Below are 19226 nucleotides of genomic sequence, written 5' to 3'. Positions count from 1 at the left end.
AATTGTAACAAACAAAAGTTAGTATAAAAGAAACGTTTTATAATAAACGGATAACACTTGCAAAAAAAAAAAATCGAGGACGAAGATTACATTTGAATCGACCAAGACCATTTCAATACTCTCTCCACCAACCACCGAGTATTGCTTCCAAAGTCGGATGATCTTAACCCTGATCTTCCACATATTTTTCTTAGGCTTTAGATCGGCGATCATGTCAAAACCTACCATAGTAAAATATGATAAACTTTTGCTTATTACTTGACAAATAATATTATTGAAACTTAGATCAGTGTGGTATAAAACGAAGAAGTAAACTTGATTATATAGTGAATAGAACATTCATTTAGTAGTTAATGCGTATTGAACACATATAGCAAGTAAATATTAGATTTTCAAAACAGAATATGTCAAATCGATATTTGGACAACTATATGAAAGTGTGATATTTGTATATATGTGTTCTTTAGATTTGAAATCGATATTTGGACAACTGGAATTCTCAATCACTGATCTTATAACAAAATATAAAGAAAGTGTAAATAATGCAGTAAATTTCGATTGCAAATCATGGAAAAACGAATCTTGTTACTTCCTAATTCACTCACTATTTAAAATTTGACTTGGTTTAGTTTCCATTTGCAAAACCAATTTGGAAAATCTTCGTAAATTGTATTTCAAAAATGGAAGGTGGAAAGGAGGAAAATATTCAGCATTCGATGACGAATTAAAACAATCATAAGTCACTCGCCATTTAATATGAGTCATAAACGGCTACTTCCATATGACTCATAATTCGATTTCAATTGCCAAAAAAATAAGTTTTTTCCACTATCTATTTAATATGAGTCTTAATTAGGTTTCCATATGCAAAATAAAATTATACAATCTTTTTAAATATTATTTCAAATTATAGAAGGTGGGAAGGAAAGAAAAAATTTCGTCGACCATACACTCAAATCACGTAATTGACGACTTTCCTTTTGTACAAATGCGGACATGAAACTATGTATCATTTTCATACAAATATGCATGTTTGTCCAATGGCAATATCCGTAATATCCTAAGGTGAATAAGCCTTCTTTGATAAAGGGTCTGAGAAGGAACCTCGTGCCGACACGTCATCAAAATGGCAAACTCGAAAATATAGTACTCTTTAAAGGTTATTCTCTTTTTTTGCTTCCATTTTAATACTAAAGGGATTAAATAGTTGTATTAAACCGTTGAAATACTTGTTTTGAGATACCAAGCAATAAGGTTGCTCTAATGGTGTGGCTGGCAATAATAATAAAAACAGCAACAGCTTCGACTTCTTGATTTTGTAGCATACATGATTCATCCATCAGACAACTCTCCCACCAACATGGGTAATCTTTCCCTTTTAAGTATTTTCGTTTTCAATTCCAGTGTCCAAAACAATTGGGTTTTTCTTAATAAATCGCCTGAAAGTTATTAGCTATGAACTTTATGTGTTATTTGTTGGTGACAGATGACGAAGAATCGATTCTTTTGGAGAAAGAAGATGAAGAAGAAAGTAACGTCCTTCATCAACTGATGAAGCTAAAACGAAGTCAACGGTGGATCTTTGTCTTCATCAGTATTTTCTTCCTCATATTGGCTCAAGCCGTAGCTGTTCTCCTCGGTCGGTTTTACTATGACCAAGGAGGAAACAGCAAATGGATCTCCACCCTTGTCCAAACCGTTGGCTTTCCGATTCTTTATCTCCCTCTTTGTCTCCTTCCTGCTTCTTCAAACACTCCATCTTTATCTTCTTCTTGTTCCTTCAAGACTCTGGTTTGGATATATCTTTCTCTTGGTCTCTCCATTGGTTTAGACAATCTGTTATACTCTTACGGGCTTTTATTACTCTCTGCTTCAGCATATTGTTGGGGAAATAAGGCACACGGCGCAGCGGAACTTAACGGTCGTGTTTCCCCTGACCTTGTGTGAACCTGTGAGGAAAATACTTCGATGATAGCAGAATATAGTATAAGCAGAAACTAAATGAGACAATCACTTTTTACGTGGAAAACCTCCTCGATGTGAGAAGGAAAAGCTACGGGACCGTAGTCCACTCAACAATCCACTATATAAATGTATGTGAGTACAACCACGTCCTCCCTGTTCAACAACCTGAACAGAACAGAGACTCTAGCTACAAAGAGCTATCTCCAACACAAGATACTACAACAACAAGAGAGCAACACAAAGCTTCAAAACCGGCAGCAACCAAACGACCTCAGCTCACAAGGATTCCGGCAACCAGAGACTAATCCCACCGTACAAATCCAAAATGAACAAGTCCACAACACCTCTGCCAAATCTCAGCTCAATCAGAGAAGATCTCACCGTCAGATTTACCAAACACTCAAGACAGCACTGCTGAAGAACTGTGACGACCAGCTTCACTAAAACCCAGACAACAGAAGATCCAACCGTTAGAATCCAAATCCCTTCGGTGAACCTTTAACCCACTGACTGAAGAAGCTTCCCACAAAATATCAGCCCGATCAGGATCCGTTTGACCCTCCAAACTCTGCCTTGACAAACCCAGACGAATCTGCCTTCTTCTCTCTTTTTCTCTCTTTTGTCTTAAGAGTCTTCTTGAGTACTCTTCTTTCCTTGTGTTATGTCTGCTGTATGCTTAGCACAAATTAGGTTAAGAGACTTTATATGGTGTCTCACTAACCCTAATAACCTCCAAGGCCCAATACTAATCTCATGGACTAATACCAATGGCCCAACTTCCAAGTTTGGTTATCACCAACCAAACCCAATGGGTTTCCTCCATCTAGAAGGAACCCAACAAACTCCCCCTCCGACTAGGTGGAGGAAACAGCCATTCCGGCTATTCCTCGGCATACTTCAAGCTTTCCCCTCGGCAAAGACTTTGTCATCATATCAGCTCCATTATCATCCGTATGAACTTTTGCAAGTTCCACTTCCTTAGAAGCAACCACATCCCGTATCCAATGATACCTCCTCTGAATGTGTTTCGACTTCGAATGAAATGTAGAATTCTTCCCGAGACAAATAGCGCTTTGACTATCACAAAGCAACTCATACTTTTCTTGCTTGAAACCGATCTCTTCACAGAAGTTCTTCATCCACAACAACTCTTTACAAGCTTCAGTTGCAGCAATGAACTCTGCCTCAGTGGTAGATAATGCAACACACTTTTGCAACCTTGACTGCCATGCCACAGCTCCACCCGCAAATGTTACCAAGTAACCCGAAGTAGACTTGCTAGAATCAACATCTCCAGACATGTCAGAATCAGTGAAACTGACCAGCAAAGGCTTCTTACCCCCAAATGTAATCTTCAGATCAGAAGTCCCTCGGAGATGTCTCAAAATCCACTTCACAGCATTCCAATATTCTCTCCCCGGATTGGAGATGAACCTGCTGACAACTCCAACGGCGTAGGCTAAATCCGGTCTTGTACAGACCATGGCATACATCAAACTACCCACTGCAGAAGCATATGGAACCTTCGCCATATCTTCCTTCTCCTCATATGTCTTCGGACTCTGTTGACTGCTCAGTCTTAAGTGTGGTGCAAGCGGAGTACTCAACACTTTAGACTTGTCCATATGAAACCTTTTAAGTACCTTTTCAATGTACCTCTCCTGAGACAAGTGAATCAGCTTCTCACCTCTGTCTCTAACAATTCTCATACCGAGAATCTGTTTCGCTGGACCCATATCTTTCATGGCAAAGGACATCCCGAGCTGCTCTTTCAATTCCTTAATTCTGTCCATGTTCCTGCCCACAATCAACATATCATCGACATACAACAACAAGATGATAAAATCATCCTCACCAAACACCTTCACAAATACGCACTGGTCTGAATCAGTCTCTACATAACCATGCTCCCCCATAACAGACTTGAACTTCATGTACCACTGCCTCGGTGCTTGCTTCAGTCCATAAAGGCTTTTCTTCAAGCGGCAAACCAGATTTTCCTTGCCCTCTTTAACATAGCCTTCCGGTTGTTCCATGTAGATCTCTTCCTCCAAATCACCATGAAGGAAAGCAGTCTTCACATCCATTTGCTCAACCTCTAGATCAAGGCTCGCTGCCAATCCAAGCACAACCCGAATGGATGACATCTTCACAACAGGAGAAAAGATTTCATCATAATCAATCCCCTTCTTCTGGCTGTAACCTTTCACAACCAATCTAGCCTTGTATCGAGGTGGCTTTCCATCCTCATGCTTAATTCTGTACACCCACATATTAAGCAAAACCTTCTTGCCCTTAGGCAATTCCACCAACTCAAAAGTGTGATTCTCTTCAAAGGAATCCATCTCCTCATCCATGGCGCCAAACCACAGATCCTTGTGCTCATCCTCTAAAGCTTCATAATAGCTTTCAGGCTCTCCCCCATCAGTAAGTAGCACATACTCACTAGGATCATACCTTGTCGACGGCTTAAGACCCCTCTCGGATCTTCTCACAACAGTAGGTTGGTTCTCAGCAGCTGGTGTCTCACCATGATCGTCACCATGATCACCATTGCCATCTTCATGTGCGGGAGCATCTGCACCGGGTGTACCATCCTGAACCTCAACCTCAACTTCACCATGGACAGATGTAGAAGGAGTAGCCTCTATATCGATCAAACCTTCATAAACCTGAGTTGGAATTTTGGACTTTTCAATGTCCTTAATCGTTTGATCTTCCATGAACACAACATCTCTGCTCCTCACGAGCTTCCTCTCAACGGGATCATAAAATCTGTACCCGAACTCATCCTGACCATAACCGATGAACACACACTGCCGCGACTTCATCTCAAGCTTCGATCTATCAACCTTGGGAATATGAACAAATGCCTTACACCCAAAGACCCTCAAGTGACTGTAAGAAACATCCTTACCAGTCCAAACCCTCTCTGGAATATCACCCTCCAATGGAGCACTTGGTGACAAATTCAGCACATGAACCACCGTGTTCAAAGTTTCTGCCCAGAAAGTCATCGATAAGCCTGACTGTGAGATCAAACATCTCATCCTCTCGACAATCGTCCTGTTCATCCTTTCAGCCAACCCGTTCAACTGTGGAGTATAAGGTGGCGTGAACTGATGCCTTATTCCATGCTCTTTGCAATAAGCATCAAATGGTCCAAGATACTCTCCACCATTATCACTGCGGATACACTTCAGCTTCTTCCCCATTTGTCTCTCAACCAACGCCACAAAATGCTTGAAATATCCCAGCACCTGATCCTTCGTCCTCATAGGAAATACCCACAACTTCCTTGAATGATCATCAATGAAAGTCACAAAATATGATGCGCCGCCAAGAGATCTTGTCTTCATTGGACCACACACATCTGAGTGTACCAAATCCAGTACCTCGGGTTTCCTAGAAGGCGCAGAAGACTTGAAAGATACCCTGTGTTGTTTTCCCGCAAAACAATGCGAACACTTCTGCAGGTGCAAACCAGAGATTCCTGGAATCACCTCATTCTTAGACAACACAGCCATTCCTTTCTCACTCATGTGACCGAGTCTCTTATGCCATAGCTCCATGGCATTATCATTCTCCACCGCATTAACAGCATCCTTGGAGACCTTAGCCTGCATCCAATAGAAAGATGAAGACTTCTCACCTCGAGCCACAATCAAAGAACCACGAGAGAGCTTCCATTTACCACCACCGTGCAAACTGAAATAACCCTCATCATCAAGTCTTCCCGTAGAAATCAGATTCATCCGAATATCTGGGACATGCTTAACATCCTTAAGCACCAGCCTAGTACCAAGACTAGTCTCCAAGCAAACATCACCAATGCCAGCAACCTGAGCCATCGCATCATTCCCCATCTTCACAGAACCATAATTACCCGTAGTATAGGTAGAAAACAAATCCCGCTGTGATGTGGCATGAGTAGTAGCTCCACTATCAATCACCCAACTGGTGTCCTAGCATGCGACATTAATGGCATCACCCTCAAGAAGAATGAGAAACTGATCTTCGGTGACGGTCACCCGATCCACCTTTTCTTCTTGATTTCCTTGCTGCTTGTTTTTCAACTTCCAGCAATCCTTCTTCATGTGCCCTTTCTTATGACAGAAATAGCACTCCATATTTGCAAATCTATTAGACTTGCTCCTGCTCCTGTTCTTGTCCCTCTTGGGATCTCTACTTGAACTCCTCCCCCTTGACTCAGTAACAAAGACATCTGAACGCGAACTGCTAGCATTCGACTGCCTTCTTGCTTCCTCATTAAGAACACTGTTCTTCACTGAATCCATCGAAATAACACCTTCCGACGCGGAGTTACAAAGAGACATCCTGAAAACCTCCCAAGAATCCGGTAAAGTACCGAGAAGCCACAGACCGTGAATCTCATCATCAAACTTGATGCCCATATCAGACAGCTTGTTGAGTAATCCCTGAAACGCATTCAAGTGATCTGTCATCGGAGTCCCCTCCTGATACCTCAGCTCAATCAACTTCTTGATCATGTACATCTTGTTATTTCCGGTCTTCCTAGCATATAACTGCTCCAGCTTCTTCTACAAAGAACGAGCATCCGTCTCAGTCTCAATATGATGCAACACATTATCATCTACCCACTGCCTTATCAACCCACACACTTGGCGATGCTGCAGCTTCCACTCTTCATCCGTCTTCTTCTCAGGTTTCTTCTCCTCGAAGACAGGAACATGGAATTCAATAACAAAGAGCAAATCCTCCATCTTGCCCTTCCATAGATGATAGTTGGCACCATTCAAGCTTATCATCATGCCCATATTTTCCATCCTGCCCATATTCTCCATCATTCACACAAGCAACAATAACCCGAAGTTATCAAACCCAAAGCCCTAAAACCAGAAGCTCTGATACCACTCTGTTGGGGAAATAAGGCACACGGCGCAGCGGAACTTAACGGTCGTGTTTCCCCTGACCTTGTGTGAACCTGTGAGGAAAATACTTCGATGATAGCAGAATATAGTATAAGCAGAAACTAAATGAGACAAGCACTTTTTACGTGGAAAACCTCCTCGATGTGAGAAGGAAAAACCACGGGACCGTAGTCCACTCAACAATCCACTATATAAATGTATGTGAGTACAACCACGTCCTCCCTGTTCAACAACCTGAACAGAACAGAGACTCTAGCTACAAAGAGCTATCTCCAACACAAGATACTACAACAACAAGAGAGCAACACAAAGCTTCAAAACCGGCAGCAACCAAACGACCTCAGCTCACAAGGATTCCGGCAACCAGAGACTAATCCCACCGTACAAATCCAAGATGAACAAGTCCACAACACCTCTGCCAAATCTCAGCTCAATCAGATAAGATCTCACCGTCGGATTTACCAAACACTCAAGACAGCACTGCTGAAGAACTGTGACGACCAGCTTCACTAAAACCCAGACAACAGAAGATCCAACCGTTAGAATCCAAATCCCTTCGGTGAACCTTTAACCCACTGACTGAAGAAGCTTCCCACAAAATATCAGCCCGATCAGGATCCGTTTGACCCTCCAAACTCTGCCTTGACAAACCCAGACGAATCTGCCTTCTTCTCTCTTTTTCTCTCTTTTGTCTTAAGAGTCTTCTTGAGTACTCTTCTTTCCTTGTGTTATGTCTGCTGTATGCTTAGCACAAATTAGGTTAAGAGACTTTATATGGTGTCTCACTAACCCTAATAACCTCCAAGGCCCAATACTAATCTCATGGACTAATACCAATGGCCCAACTTCCAAGTTTGGTTATCACCAACCAAACCCAATGGGTTTCCTCCATCTAGAAGGAACCCAACGCATATTCGCTTACTTGTTGCACACAGTTGATTTTCAGTGCTATCTTTTCTCGTTTCATTAATTCTGAGAAAATCACTATCTGGACTGGCATGTCAGTAATACTCCTTACTATCTCTGCTCTAGTAATTGCTCTTGATGGTGATTCAGACAATCCATCAGGAGGGTATAAGTGGACTTACATGATTGGGTGTTTGCTTACGCTTCTTGCTTCTCTCATTTACTCTCTTCAGCTCTCTCTTATGCAATATTCATTCGAGAATATCATCAAGAGAGAGACGTTTTGTGTGGTTCTTGAAATGCAAATCTACACATCTCTTGTTGCCTCTTGTGTTTCGGTTATCGGGTTGTTTGCAAGCGGGGAATGGAAGATGCTGAGGATGGAGATGGAAGAGTTTCACAAGGGTCAAGTCTCTTATGTTTTGACTTTGGTTGGGACAGCATTTTCATGGCAGTTGGGTTCTGTAGCAGCCTTGGCACTTATATTTCTTGTGACTTCTCTGTTTTCGAACCTTATCAGTAACCTCTCTTTCATTGTTACGCCTGTTGCAGCACTTGTGGTGTTCGATGACAAGTTGACTGTGGGTAAGATTGTCGCAATGCTCTTCGCCATCCCGGGAGTAGGTTTTTATATGTACAAGAACCATCTTGATGGTTTGGAAGTTCAAAGAGCAAGAAAAACTCAAGGATGATGCATTCTCATTGTGTGTTCTATTAGTTAATCTCTATTGTTAATTTAAGATTAATATTTAAAACATAAATTTCAGTAAATGTGTTATATTATTGAAAGTCAATGAAAAATAATTTAGATTAAACATACAATTAAAAAGTGTGAGCCATAATAAATATTATATGATTTTTTTGGTTGAAAATAAAATATTGTATGATAACATCAATCAATTTATACTTTTTTCAAATTAATCTTTCTCATTTGAGTTCAGTTCTCACATTAAAATTTAGAACGGTTGATGTTGTTGTTACTTAAAAAAAAAAAAAATATATATATATATAAATAATATTATATAAATAAAAAAATTATTTTGATGATATTATATTTATATGTTATATTGGATAAATAATTATAAATTAATACAAGTTGACTGTGGCTAAGATTGTCGCAGTGCTCTTCGCCATCCCGGGAGTAGGTTTTTTTATGTACAAGAACCATCTTGATGGTATGGTTTGGAAGTTCAAAGGGCAAGAAAAAGTCAAGGATGATGCATTCGTCATTGTGTGTTCTATTAGTTAATCTCCATTGTTAACTAGTCGACTATATACCTAAGGAATTCAATTTATCGTTTAATGGTTTTCTAGATTGTTGACTAACAACACAACACATCCTTTTGAAGCTATGACGATAAGGTGTTTTAGTTGTTTAATTCCATAAACTAATTAGTAAAAACAATATAATGATGTATATTAAGGGTAGAATATTGCAGGGTCTTTGTTATACTTATACCACATAAACAACAAGCAAGACAATCCTCTGTTCAAAAACGCGGTTGTCTAAGTGTTGTTCGGAATTTATCAAATCGGTGAAGCGAGACGTGTACTTCCGTGTTAACCGCCTAATTCCCATGTAATTTTTTTGTTGACCGCGTAAACTTTTTTTTGCTCGTATAAAATTGAAATGCGGTTGATCATTTTTCACTCATTATTAATAAATTTTATGTAATTATACATTACCAGATAATTAAAATTACCTATTAAGTCCAAAATCATTGTTCAGACCTAAAATAAATACATATGTACTGCATTTGAATATTTTTTTCATATCAAACAAGTCACATTCTAAATGTTCAACAAATCAAAAGAAAATTGTTTTAAACTATTACAAAGAATTATATAATTATGTCTAAAAATTGTGTCATCATATTTAAAATTAGCTAAATATATTATAAATATATTAAATTATATTTAAAACTAGATTCCGCGTATATCTTGAGTACTCTCAATTTTTTGGTAACTCGTTAGACGGCGCGCTTTTATCGTCCGAGTAACGTGATTCCGAACATGATGACAATCTATTATCCGAAGGTCAATTTTCTGATATTTATAAAGCTGAAATACTTAATAAAACATACATTCTATGTATATATCTTAAATATATACATTCTATGTATATATATATATATATATCTTAAATAGTATGCTTTGGAAACCGTTCAATTTCACAATTTTTTTTTGAAAAAGGAAAACGCTTTCATTTGGGCAACATCAATAGGGTTTTTTGCAAAATTGACTCAAAACTCAAAGTCAAACACAAAAGTAACCTCTTTTTTTTTATCTTTCTTTTGCCCTATTCACCCCACATGTTTACAGTATTTACAAAAATGCCATTAATTTTTTTTTTATGTTTTTCGAAAATGGCCATTTTACTCTCTCAACCTCATCATCTTCAAGTATTTACAAGATTGCCATCGCCTTCAATACCCCAACTACCATGAAAACCAATTTGAAGCTGTTAATGCACTTGAAATCGATTTACTGTCTCTCTCTCAATTGTTATGAACTGAAAACAACATCTCTTTCACTTTGTCTCCATATTCATCCAAAAAACTCAAGCTTTTGATTTTAATTTTTTTTTGGTTGATAGAGACATTCAAGCTTACTATTCTTGGTGGGTTACTCTCGTTTGAGGTTCTGGGTGTTTGGAGAAGACTTATGTGTGGTAAGGAAGTCATCTCACTAATTTAATGTATGAAATTGGAAAAATTTTCCAGATCTATCCGCGTAGAAGACTTACCTGTAAGTCGTCTGGCTGTAGAAAACTTACGGTTAAGTCTTCTGGACAAAGAGACGACTTACTTGTAAGTCGTCCATCTTTCTTTGTTTAGAAAAAAACCCGAGAATATCCTAGACGACTTACTAGTAAATCGTTTAGGATAAACGGGTTACTTTTGCATTTGACCGAATTGTGTCAGATATTTGACTTTTCCCAGACGACTTACTAGTAAGTCTTACTTACTAGTAAGTCGTCTCTGGGGAAACCAAAAAAATCAATATTTTATTAAAGCTAGACGACTTACTGGTAAGTCGTCTCAGGTTAGTTTTGCAATTGGAAAAACAACTTAAATATTTATTTTCTCCCAGACGACTTACTTGAAGGTCGTCCAGTCAGAAGACTTACTTGAAGGTCGTCCAGGATAAGTAAAGTCGTCCAGATTTTATTCTGAGATTCTGGTCAAACCTTGCTTATCTCAGACGACTTCCGTGTAAGACGTCTATCTGGACGACTTCCGTTTAAGTCGTCTGGAAAAAATAAAAATTTCAGTTTTATTTTCGAATTTTAAACTAACATGAGACGACTTACAAGTAAGTCATCTCGTTTTAATAAAATATTGAGTTTTTTGTTTTCCCAGGGACGACTTACTAGTAAATCGTCTAAGAAAAGTCAATTTTTCTGACACAATTCGGTCAAATGCAAAAGTAACCCGTTTATCCGAGACGACTTACTTGTAAGTCGTCCAGCTTAAAGTCAATTGCCAAAATGACCTCTTCGGACGACTTACTTGTAAGTCTTCTAAGTATTCCAGACGACTTACCAGTAAGTCGTCTGCGTCAATGTTTAGTAAACTTTCATTTTCTCCAAAACTATAAAGATTTTTTTACATTTTCTTATTAATTCATGTATATTAATCAATATTGGAGCTACTGAATTAAATTTATAACATAATTGGTGACTTCATGTTAATCAAAGTTTCTAGCTAATGTGTTTTTATTTTTGATTTTTGCAGATGATACGTCGGTTACCTGCAGTGTATGGAGAATGGTTGTGGAAAGATGGCTGTTGGGATTTTGTGGTTGATGATTCCAAAGGAGCGAGAATGTTTTTTATAGTGAAGGTTCGACACATGCTGAACTTGTTGCAATGGCTGAAGAAGATTTTAACTTGGATATGAGCATAGAGTCTGTGGAGATAAGTTACTCAGTACCAGAAGCAATGATGCAAGATATGGCTCCAGATACCCCTCCTATTCATGTTACAAGTGATAGACAAGTTGGATACTTGCTCGAGATAACCAAAACGCACGGAGTACGGCTTTGTGTATCAAGCCGTAGCAAGATGAGAAGCCGTAGCAAGATGAGAACGGTTTCAGAGGAAAGGGAAGAAGTTAATGAAGCTGGTGGGGAGGAGGATGAGGGCGAGGAGGATGATGGGGAGGAGGATGATGGGGAGGAGCAGGATGAGGAGGTGGATGATGGGGAGGAGGATGATGGAGAGGAGGATGCTGATATCTGTGATGTTGCTGAAGCGGTCGAGGATGGTGAGAATTACAGTGTTTATGGAAAGGTCAAAGATGAGGACTCAGAAGAAGATGATATGTGTTTTGAAGATTTCAAAGAAACATATGCTATTGAAGGAGAAAGATTTCAAAGAGACAAGCTACATGTCAACCAGAGTTTCGTTAGCAAGGATGCATTGGTTTCGGAGGTGCGGTTGACAGCAGTGAGGTGTGGATTCACCTTCAGAATATACAAGTCATCGAAAACTCTCATTGTGGCAATATGTCGGGTTAGTGGTTGTGGATGGAGGCTCATAGCGAGTGTGAAACATGGGACAAACACGTTTTGGGTAACAAAGTATGTGCAAGCTCATACATGCTCAGTGGAAGATAAAATCGCTCAGCGGAAACATTGTACTCCGAAGTATGTTGCTCGGCTTTTCAATGATCGTGTTGGAATCATTGATAGGTTAAATCCGCAGCATATCACTGATGCTATGAAGAACATGTTTGGTATGACGCTTAATTACACCACTTCATACAGAGCACTGTTATATGCACAAATGTTGGTGAGAGGATCAGCAGAAGATGGGTATTCGCGACTGCCATCATATCTCGAGCAAGTCTCCTTAGAAAATCCAGATTCTATCACGGCTATAGAAATCGATTCTCTGAACCGAATTAAGTATCTATTTATCTCCTTTGGAGCTTCTATCAAAGGTTTTAAGTATCAGAGAAGGGTCATTGTGGTGGATGGGACTCACCTAAGTGGGAAGTATGGAGGTGTTATGTTAGTTGCAGCGGCACAAGATGGGAATTTTCAGATATTTCCATTGGCTTTTAGGATCGTAGATGCTGAAGATGGACCTTCTTGGGAATGGTTTTTCACAAAATTGGCTAGTTGTATATCCCATGATTCTCCTCTGGTGATAGTGTCCGACCGGCACGAGGCAATTAAAAGTGCGTGTGATAAGGTGTTTCCCTGGGCAACCCGAGGAATATGTTATTATCACCTTCAAGAAAACATTATCAAAACTTATAAAGGGAGACATCTTTTGTACTTGGTGAAAGGTGCTGCTTATGCTCACACGGTTTCAGATTTTGACCGGTACATGGCTGAGATACGGAGTGCAAACCCGGACCTTGCAACGTATTTGGTGAATGCAGACGTTAGCCTATGGTCAAGGGTTTACTGTACGGGAGACAGGTACAACATAAAACGAGCAACATCGCTGAGTCTATTAATTCCGCACTGAAGCGAGCTAGGGGATTTCCGATTGACTTCCTGTTGGAGTTCATAAGGGAGAAGCTAGGAAGGTGGTTTTGGAAAAGGAGAGACGATGCATTGAGTCTCCCAACTCAAAATAGTCGGGGTGTTGAATACTTGCTTGCTATTCGGTCAGAGATAGCGGATAAGATGAGGGCCCAACCAATTGATGGATGGAAATTCTTTGTGAAAGGTGGCAAAATGGACTGTGTGGTTGATTTGGAACATGGAAAGTGTGATTGTGGTGTCTATGGAGTGGAGAAAATACCTTGCTCTCATGCTATAGCAGCTGGAACACTTGCTGGTGTGCATGTCGACACACTTGTATCTCCAGTGTACTCAAAGAATTATTTGTTTGCAGGATACTCAGAGAATATATATCCTTGTAATCGACAAGCAGTTGAGGCACGCACATGCTTTCCTCCAGATGTAAAGCGTAGTCCGGGGAGACAAAAGAAATCAAGATGGCAATCTTGGTGAGAGCTATCTAGGATGAGAGCAAGCAAACCCCGGAAGAAACACAGGGCTTATAGATGCTCAAACTGCAAAGAAACCGGCCATACGAAACCACAATGTAAGTCGTCTAACCCAGACGACCTTTAAGTTAGTCGTCTAGTCAGTCGTCTAACCCAGAAGACCTTCAAGTAAGTCTGCCAGACGACCTTCAAGTTAGTCGTCTAGTCAGTCGTCTAACCCAGAAGATCTTCAATTAAGTCTGCCAGATGAACTTATGTGTTATGACCTTATGTGTTTTGACCTTATGTGTTATGACCTTTTATGTGTTATGAACTTATGTGTTATGACCTTTTCTGTGTTATGAACTTATGTGTTATGAACTTATGTGTTATGACATTTTCTGTGTTATGACCTTATGTGTTATGACCTTTTCTGTGTTATGACGTTATGTGTCCGTGCACAGAAGACATTCCAGACGACTTTTCTATAAGGTCCGTGCACAGAAGACATTCCAGACGACTTAACTATAAGTCGTCTGGAAGGTCTTCCATCTAGAAGACATTCCAGACGACTTATAGTTAAGTCGCATGGAGAGTCTTCTGGCTGAAAGACTTTCCAGACGACTTATAGCTAAGTCGCCTGGAGAGTCTTCTAGCTGGAAGACCTTCCAGACGACTTATGGTCTTCCAGACGACTTATAATTAAGTCCTTCCAGACAACTTCAAATATATATTAAACCACCTTCAAATATTCACAAGACTTAAATACATACATACAATCAAGTTCATACACACAATCACCTTCAAATATTCACAATCACCCTAGTCTAAACCCTAATCCGTAACTCAAACTTGAGGTGCATACGTCTCCAGGTAATCATCATTGTCCGTGTTGTCAAAGTAATGCGCGTTTGGAATCTCTCTAAATACATCTACCGCCATCGTCTCCCTCATATTCTTACTGTTGCTTTGGGCAAAGTCTTTTGGAGAAAATGGCAACCCCAAAGAATGAACCTCAATGAACTTTAGAGCATACACGCCACAATCACCAGATTTTGACTTTGGTAAGACCGGTCTTTCATATGTGTATGGTTCCAGGAGCATTGTTTCACGTTATTCGATGGAAGAGCACTCATATAGCAAGTAGGGGACCATGTGGCAAAAAGGCTCCATTATCACATCGAGGTCTGCTGGGGGTATACAGGAATGGTTGCTGTCAAAAACCATTATGCGCCTATCAGGAATCGATATCCAGATAGAAATCCAATGAAAGTCCTTGTAATTCACTGGGGCATAGATATCGTCAATATCCTTCCCCCAAACCTTCATATATCTGCAAAATGATGGTGTTTTTTCACTATAATAATTCCAGGCACCACCAGGGAGTCTTCTTCCTAGACCTCTGAAGTCGGGTTTATCAGCCTTAAAATCGTCGAAGTTTTTACTCCAATGTCGAGAAAAGAGATGATCAAGGAAGCAAATTCTCTTGCTCCTGAACATTTCCGGATTAGCATGATACTTCTTCCTCAGCACATTAATCCAAGCATCCATATGCTGCATAACAAAATAATACATGTCAAACGACTTAACTATTAGAAATTCTTCTGCGTAGAAGACTTAGCAGACGACTTAACCATTAAGTCGTCTGTAAAGTCTTCTACGTAGAAGACTTAGCAGACGACTTAACCATTAAGTCGTCTGGAAAGTCTTCTACGTAGAAGAATTTCTAATAGTTAAGTCGTCTGGAAAGTCTTCTACGTAGAAGACTTAGCAGACGACTTAATAGTTAAGTCGTCTGGAAAGTCTTCTACGTAGAAGACTTAGCAGAGGACTTAACTATTAAGTCGACTGGAAAGTCTTCTACGTCCAGACGACTTAGCAGAAGACTTAACTATTTGTAGAAGAAAACTTACTGAGTCGTCCAGCCAGTCTTTGGAAGTCCGGAATGTTTTATACCACCGAGAAAGACTTCTCACCGGGCGTTTCTCCATAGGCTTCTTAACTTCACTGCAAAACAAAAAGTGGAAAACCAATCAGAGCTGAAGACTTAAAGCAAGCTATTATGGGAGAGTAATTCACTTACGGACAAGTTTTGCAGTGATCAATGAGCAACTTCTGTGCCACCTTGTCGAGTGGGTGAAAAGGTGTAAAGGCAGACTTGTTTGAGTTTGGAATGATCGTTTTGGTCGTGCTAATCCCCTTATAAGGAGACGACTGTGTGGGAGCAAGTTTCCTTGTTCGCTCACTCCTTCCACGCTGAACTGCCAAAGCAGCATTCCGCTGAAGTTCCAAATGAGCAGCATCCCTCTTTGACTCATATCTAGCTCTCTCCTTTACTTTATCTGAAAGAGTAGAATTTTCTTTCTCAAATAGAAGAACGCTCGGTTCTTCGACTTCTTCGGCAACCACTAGACTCGGCACTTTCGAGGAACTAGCACCCTCATTACCAACCTCACTGGCATCCTCCTTAGGATCATCCTTAGCAACCTCACTAGCATCCTCCTTAGGATCCTCCTTTTGATCCTCCTTAGGATCCTCCTTCTGATCCTCTTTTCTCTTCTTAGGATCCTCCTTTGGATCCTCCTTCCTCTCCATTCTCTTCTTAGGATCCTCCTTTGGATCCTCCTTTCTTTTTTTTCTCTTCTTTCCGGATTTCTTTTTCGCCCCATTAACATTTTCTCTTTCACTCTGCATAGATCATTATCAAAGATCAATTATAAGTCTTCTGCGAAGTCGTCTAGCTAGAAGACGTCCCAGACGACTGAATTATAAGTCGTCTGGAAGGTCTTCCGGATGACTTATAGTTAAGTCATCTGCGAAGTCTTCTGATAGGTTTTGGGAAAGGATTTAGTACTAACCCCTGGTTCTTGCGTCTGTTTAGGCGGAGCAGGTGTGATACCAAGATTCTTTTCCACAACACCAATCCTATCCGACAGATGCTTGATCTCCGCAAGGCACGTCCCAAACCCTTGCCTCAAGTCATCAGCTAGGTCCTTGAAGTTTCTGTCTAATTCCTCTTTGGTCATCCCAATCACCTCTGTACGAACATCGGAACGACCCTGATGAGGAACCTTTTCACGAGCCTCTTCACGACCCTCTTCACGTTCACGAGCCTCTTCACGACCCTCTTCACGACCCTCTTCACTAGCCTCTTCACTAGCCTCTTCACTAGCCTCTGCAGTTGCCTCTGCAGTTGCCTCTAAACGATCTTTCTTCCGAGGTCTTGGAGTTGGACGTTCTTCAGCTTTTTTCCGACGTCTTGGACGTTCTTCAGCTTTCTTCCGACGTCTTGGACGTTCTTTATCTTCCTTCGTTGGACTCGCATCACAAGTACCGGTGAGTTCCCAGCAATCCATGGTCCACTTCCACGGTCTCTTATACATGACTTTCATTATGTTCTCCGCGTCCGGGTCCTCAACATCAGAGTCCCATTGTGGAAACAGTTCACCGATCTCCTCTTTCTCAACAAAGTTTTCCACTCTAGTCTGCAGTAAATAAAAGATATGAACTTAGATAAAGTCGTCTGGAAAGAAAAGACTTCGCAGAAGACTTATAATTAAGTCGTCTGGAAAGTCTTCTAGCTGGAAGACTTTGCGGACGACTTAAATATGAGTCATCCGCAAAGTCTTCCAGCTAGAAGACTTTCCAGACGACTTAATTATAACGACTTAATTATAAGTCTTCTGCAGATAGCCTGTTGGATACAAGTTTAAATACCTGACTGCAGATAGCCTGTTGAAACCATCTGCGTCCTTTGCCACCCGAGTAAGCCAGTAACGGTACAGCCGGTTCGCCTCCTACGGGATTACCATAACCAGCACCAAGTTCCGGCAGAGCTGTGTACACCCATGACTGGAAAGCTTGTACAAACCCATCAATCGTGTAACAACCCGTGATATTTTTGGCCTTCAGAGACTCAATCAGCACCTTAAAAGCGACTCTCCCCCATGGATAATTCTCAAACCGTTCTAAATCCATCACTAGCCTCGCCAGACTAGCCCGTGTAGAGGTTGTGACCTTTTTCCCTTCAATGTATCCAGCGAAGATGGCAAGGTACGCGACCCGCTTGCGATCATCCCAAGACCACTCTTTGCATCTCTTGAGTGCTGCTATTATCTGGTCAATAGATGGCCCAGCATTGAAATTAACTCCCAACTTCGCCCAGAAAGCAGACATCGCCGGCGTAACAGGACAGTACGGACTCTCAAGGTCCTCGATGTACTCACAGTTTAGACCAGTGAGCTTTTCAAACTCTATCAGTGAAAACCTCAGCGGTTCTGGACCAACGAGACACCACAGCTCATACTTCTTCTTTATGTCAAGCTGGAAACCGAGCATGAAGTGAACCAGCCTTGAAGCCCAACCAAATCCCAGCTCTTGGAACTTGATGAAAACTCCCAACTTCGACTCCTTCAGCGCTTCATATTCTCGATGATCAAGAGCATCCTCTAAAGCAGGATGCAACGTCGTACAATCCGTGTGATACGAAATGCTCTTAATTGGGTTGGGCTCTTTCCCTAATGTATATTTCCTCCGGGGGAGTTTTGGAATATCCATGTTTTTGTCTGCAAAACAATCAAAGACAGACACAATTAAAGACAAAAACAATCAAAGACAACAACCATCTCAAACAGACAACCATCCAGTATTGAAGTTCAAGTTATAAGTTTGGAAGACTTTCCAGACGACTTATATTAAGTCGATTCTTCCAGCTGGAAGACTTTCCAGACGACTTGTATTAAGTCGTCTGGCTTATATTTAAGTCTTCCGCAAAGTCTTCCAAGACATCCAATAGAACAGTTCAAAGCCCACCTGGAAATTCAGAGAAGATATAGTCGCCTTCGACACAGCGGTTATAGATCTGCCAAAATAGACGAAAATTTAAGAAGCGCGGTCAGAACGACTATAGATAGAGACAACGTTTTATGTTCTCAATAACTTACAGGCGGCGGAGTTCGACGAGACGCCTCTGGGAGTCTCAGCGCTAGGGTTTACAGAGAACCGGCGGAGAGAAGGAGACACGAAACGGCGCTAGGTTTACAGAGAAACGGTGTTAGGGTTTAGGGAGAAACGGCGTTAGGGTTTCCTCTCAAATCTGAAATAGAGGAAGCGGCGTTAGGGTTTCCTCTCAAATCTGAAATAGAGGAAGCGGCGGTGAGAACGGTGCTTAGAACGTCGGTGATAACGGCGGAGATATAATCGGCGGTGAGAACAATGGATTAGAGAGAATCGACGGAAATCGCCTTTTAAATCGCCTTTAAGGTTTTGAGAGAAACGCCGTTAGGATTTTTTTCTGAATTTCGCAAAACAGTGAATAAAAAAAACCATCTTATTTATGTCCGGTAAATATCCGGTTAGGGGTCCGGTTTGCAAGACTTACTGGTAAGTCGTTTGTGGAATACTATACATCAGACGACTTACTAGTAAGTCGTCTACCGTAAATATATTCACCAGACGACTTACTAGTAAGTCGTCCAGACCCTAAATTTAACCC

The 19226-nt window shown here is 40.7% G+C and overlaps 3 protein-coding genes across 4 annotated transcripts; 2 read left to right on the top strand and 1 right to left on the bottom strand.

Annotated features, from left to right (window-relative positions):
* The first annotated feature begins 1231 nt into the window (after positions 1-1231).
* Positions 1232-2216, top strand: LOC108848057 (probable purine permease 13). Of its 2 annotated transcripts, XM_018621465.2 has the most exons (3): positions 1232-1364; positions 1487-1791; positions 1877-2216. In XM_018621465.2, the coding sequence occupies exons 1-3, from the start codon at positions 1328-1330 to the stop codon at positions 1970-1972; spliced, it is 438 nt and encodes a 145-aa protein (XP_018476967.1). In that variant the 5' UTR covers positions 1232-1327; the 3' UTR covers positions 1973-2216. The 2 variants fall into 2 exon arrangements, with proteins under 2 accessions (XP_018476967.1, XP_018476966.1); XM_018621464.2 differs by having other exon boundaries at positions 1487-2216.
* A 5660-nt stretch (positions 2217-7876) lies between these two features.
* On the top strand, positions 7877-8476 carry LOC108845026 (probable purine permease 13). Its single transcript, XM_018618297.1, has one exon. It carries the CDS (start codon positions 7877-7879, stop codon positions 8474-8476), a length of 600 nt encoding a protein of 199 aa, XP_018473799.1.
* A 6369-nt stretch (positions 8477-14845) lies between these two features.
* LOC108845024 (uncharacterized) lies at positions 14846-18289 on the bottom strand. Its single transcript, XM_057006224.1, has 6 exons — positions 17750-18289; positions 17450-17659; positions 16591-17217; positions 15816-16420; positions 15646-15739; positions 14846-15286 (listed from the first exon to the last, which is right to left on the bottom strand). The coding sequence occupies exons 1-6, from the start codon at positions 18287-18289 to the stop codon at positions 14846-14848; spliced, it is 2517 nt and encodes an 838-aa protein (XP_056862204.1).
* Between the last annotated feature and the right edge of the window lie 937 nt (positions 18290-19226).

This window comes from Raphanus sativus, chromosome 3 (assembly GCF_000801105.2).
Source record: "Raphanus sativus cultivar WK10039 chromosome 3, ASM80110v3, whole genome shotgun sequence".
Taxonomy (NCBI): Eukaryota; Viridiplantae; Streptophyta; class Magnoliopsida; order Brassicales; family Brassicaceae; genus Raphanus; species Raphanus sativus.
The sequence above is the reverse complement of the archived record's forward strand: the minus strand, read 5'-3'. Positions and strand labels throughout refer to the sequence as shown.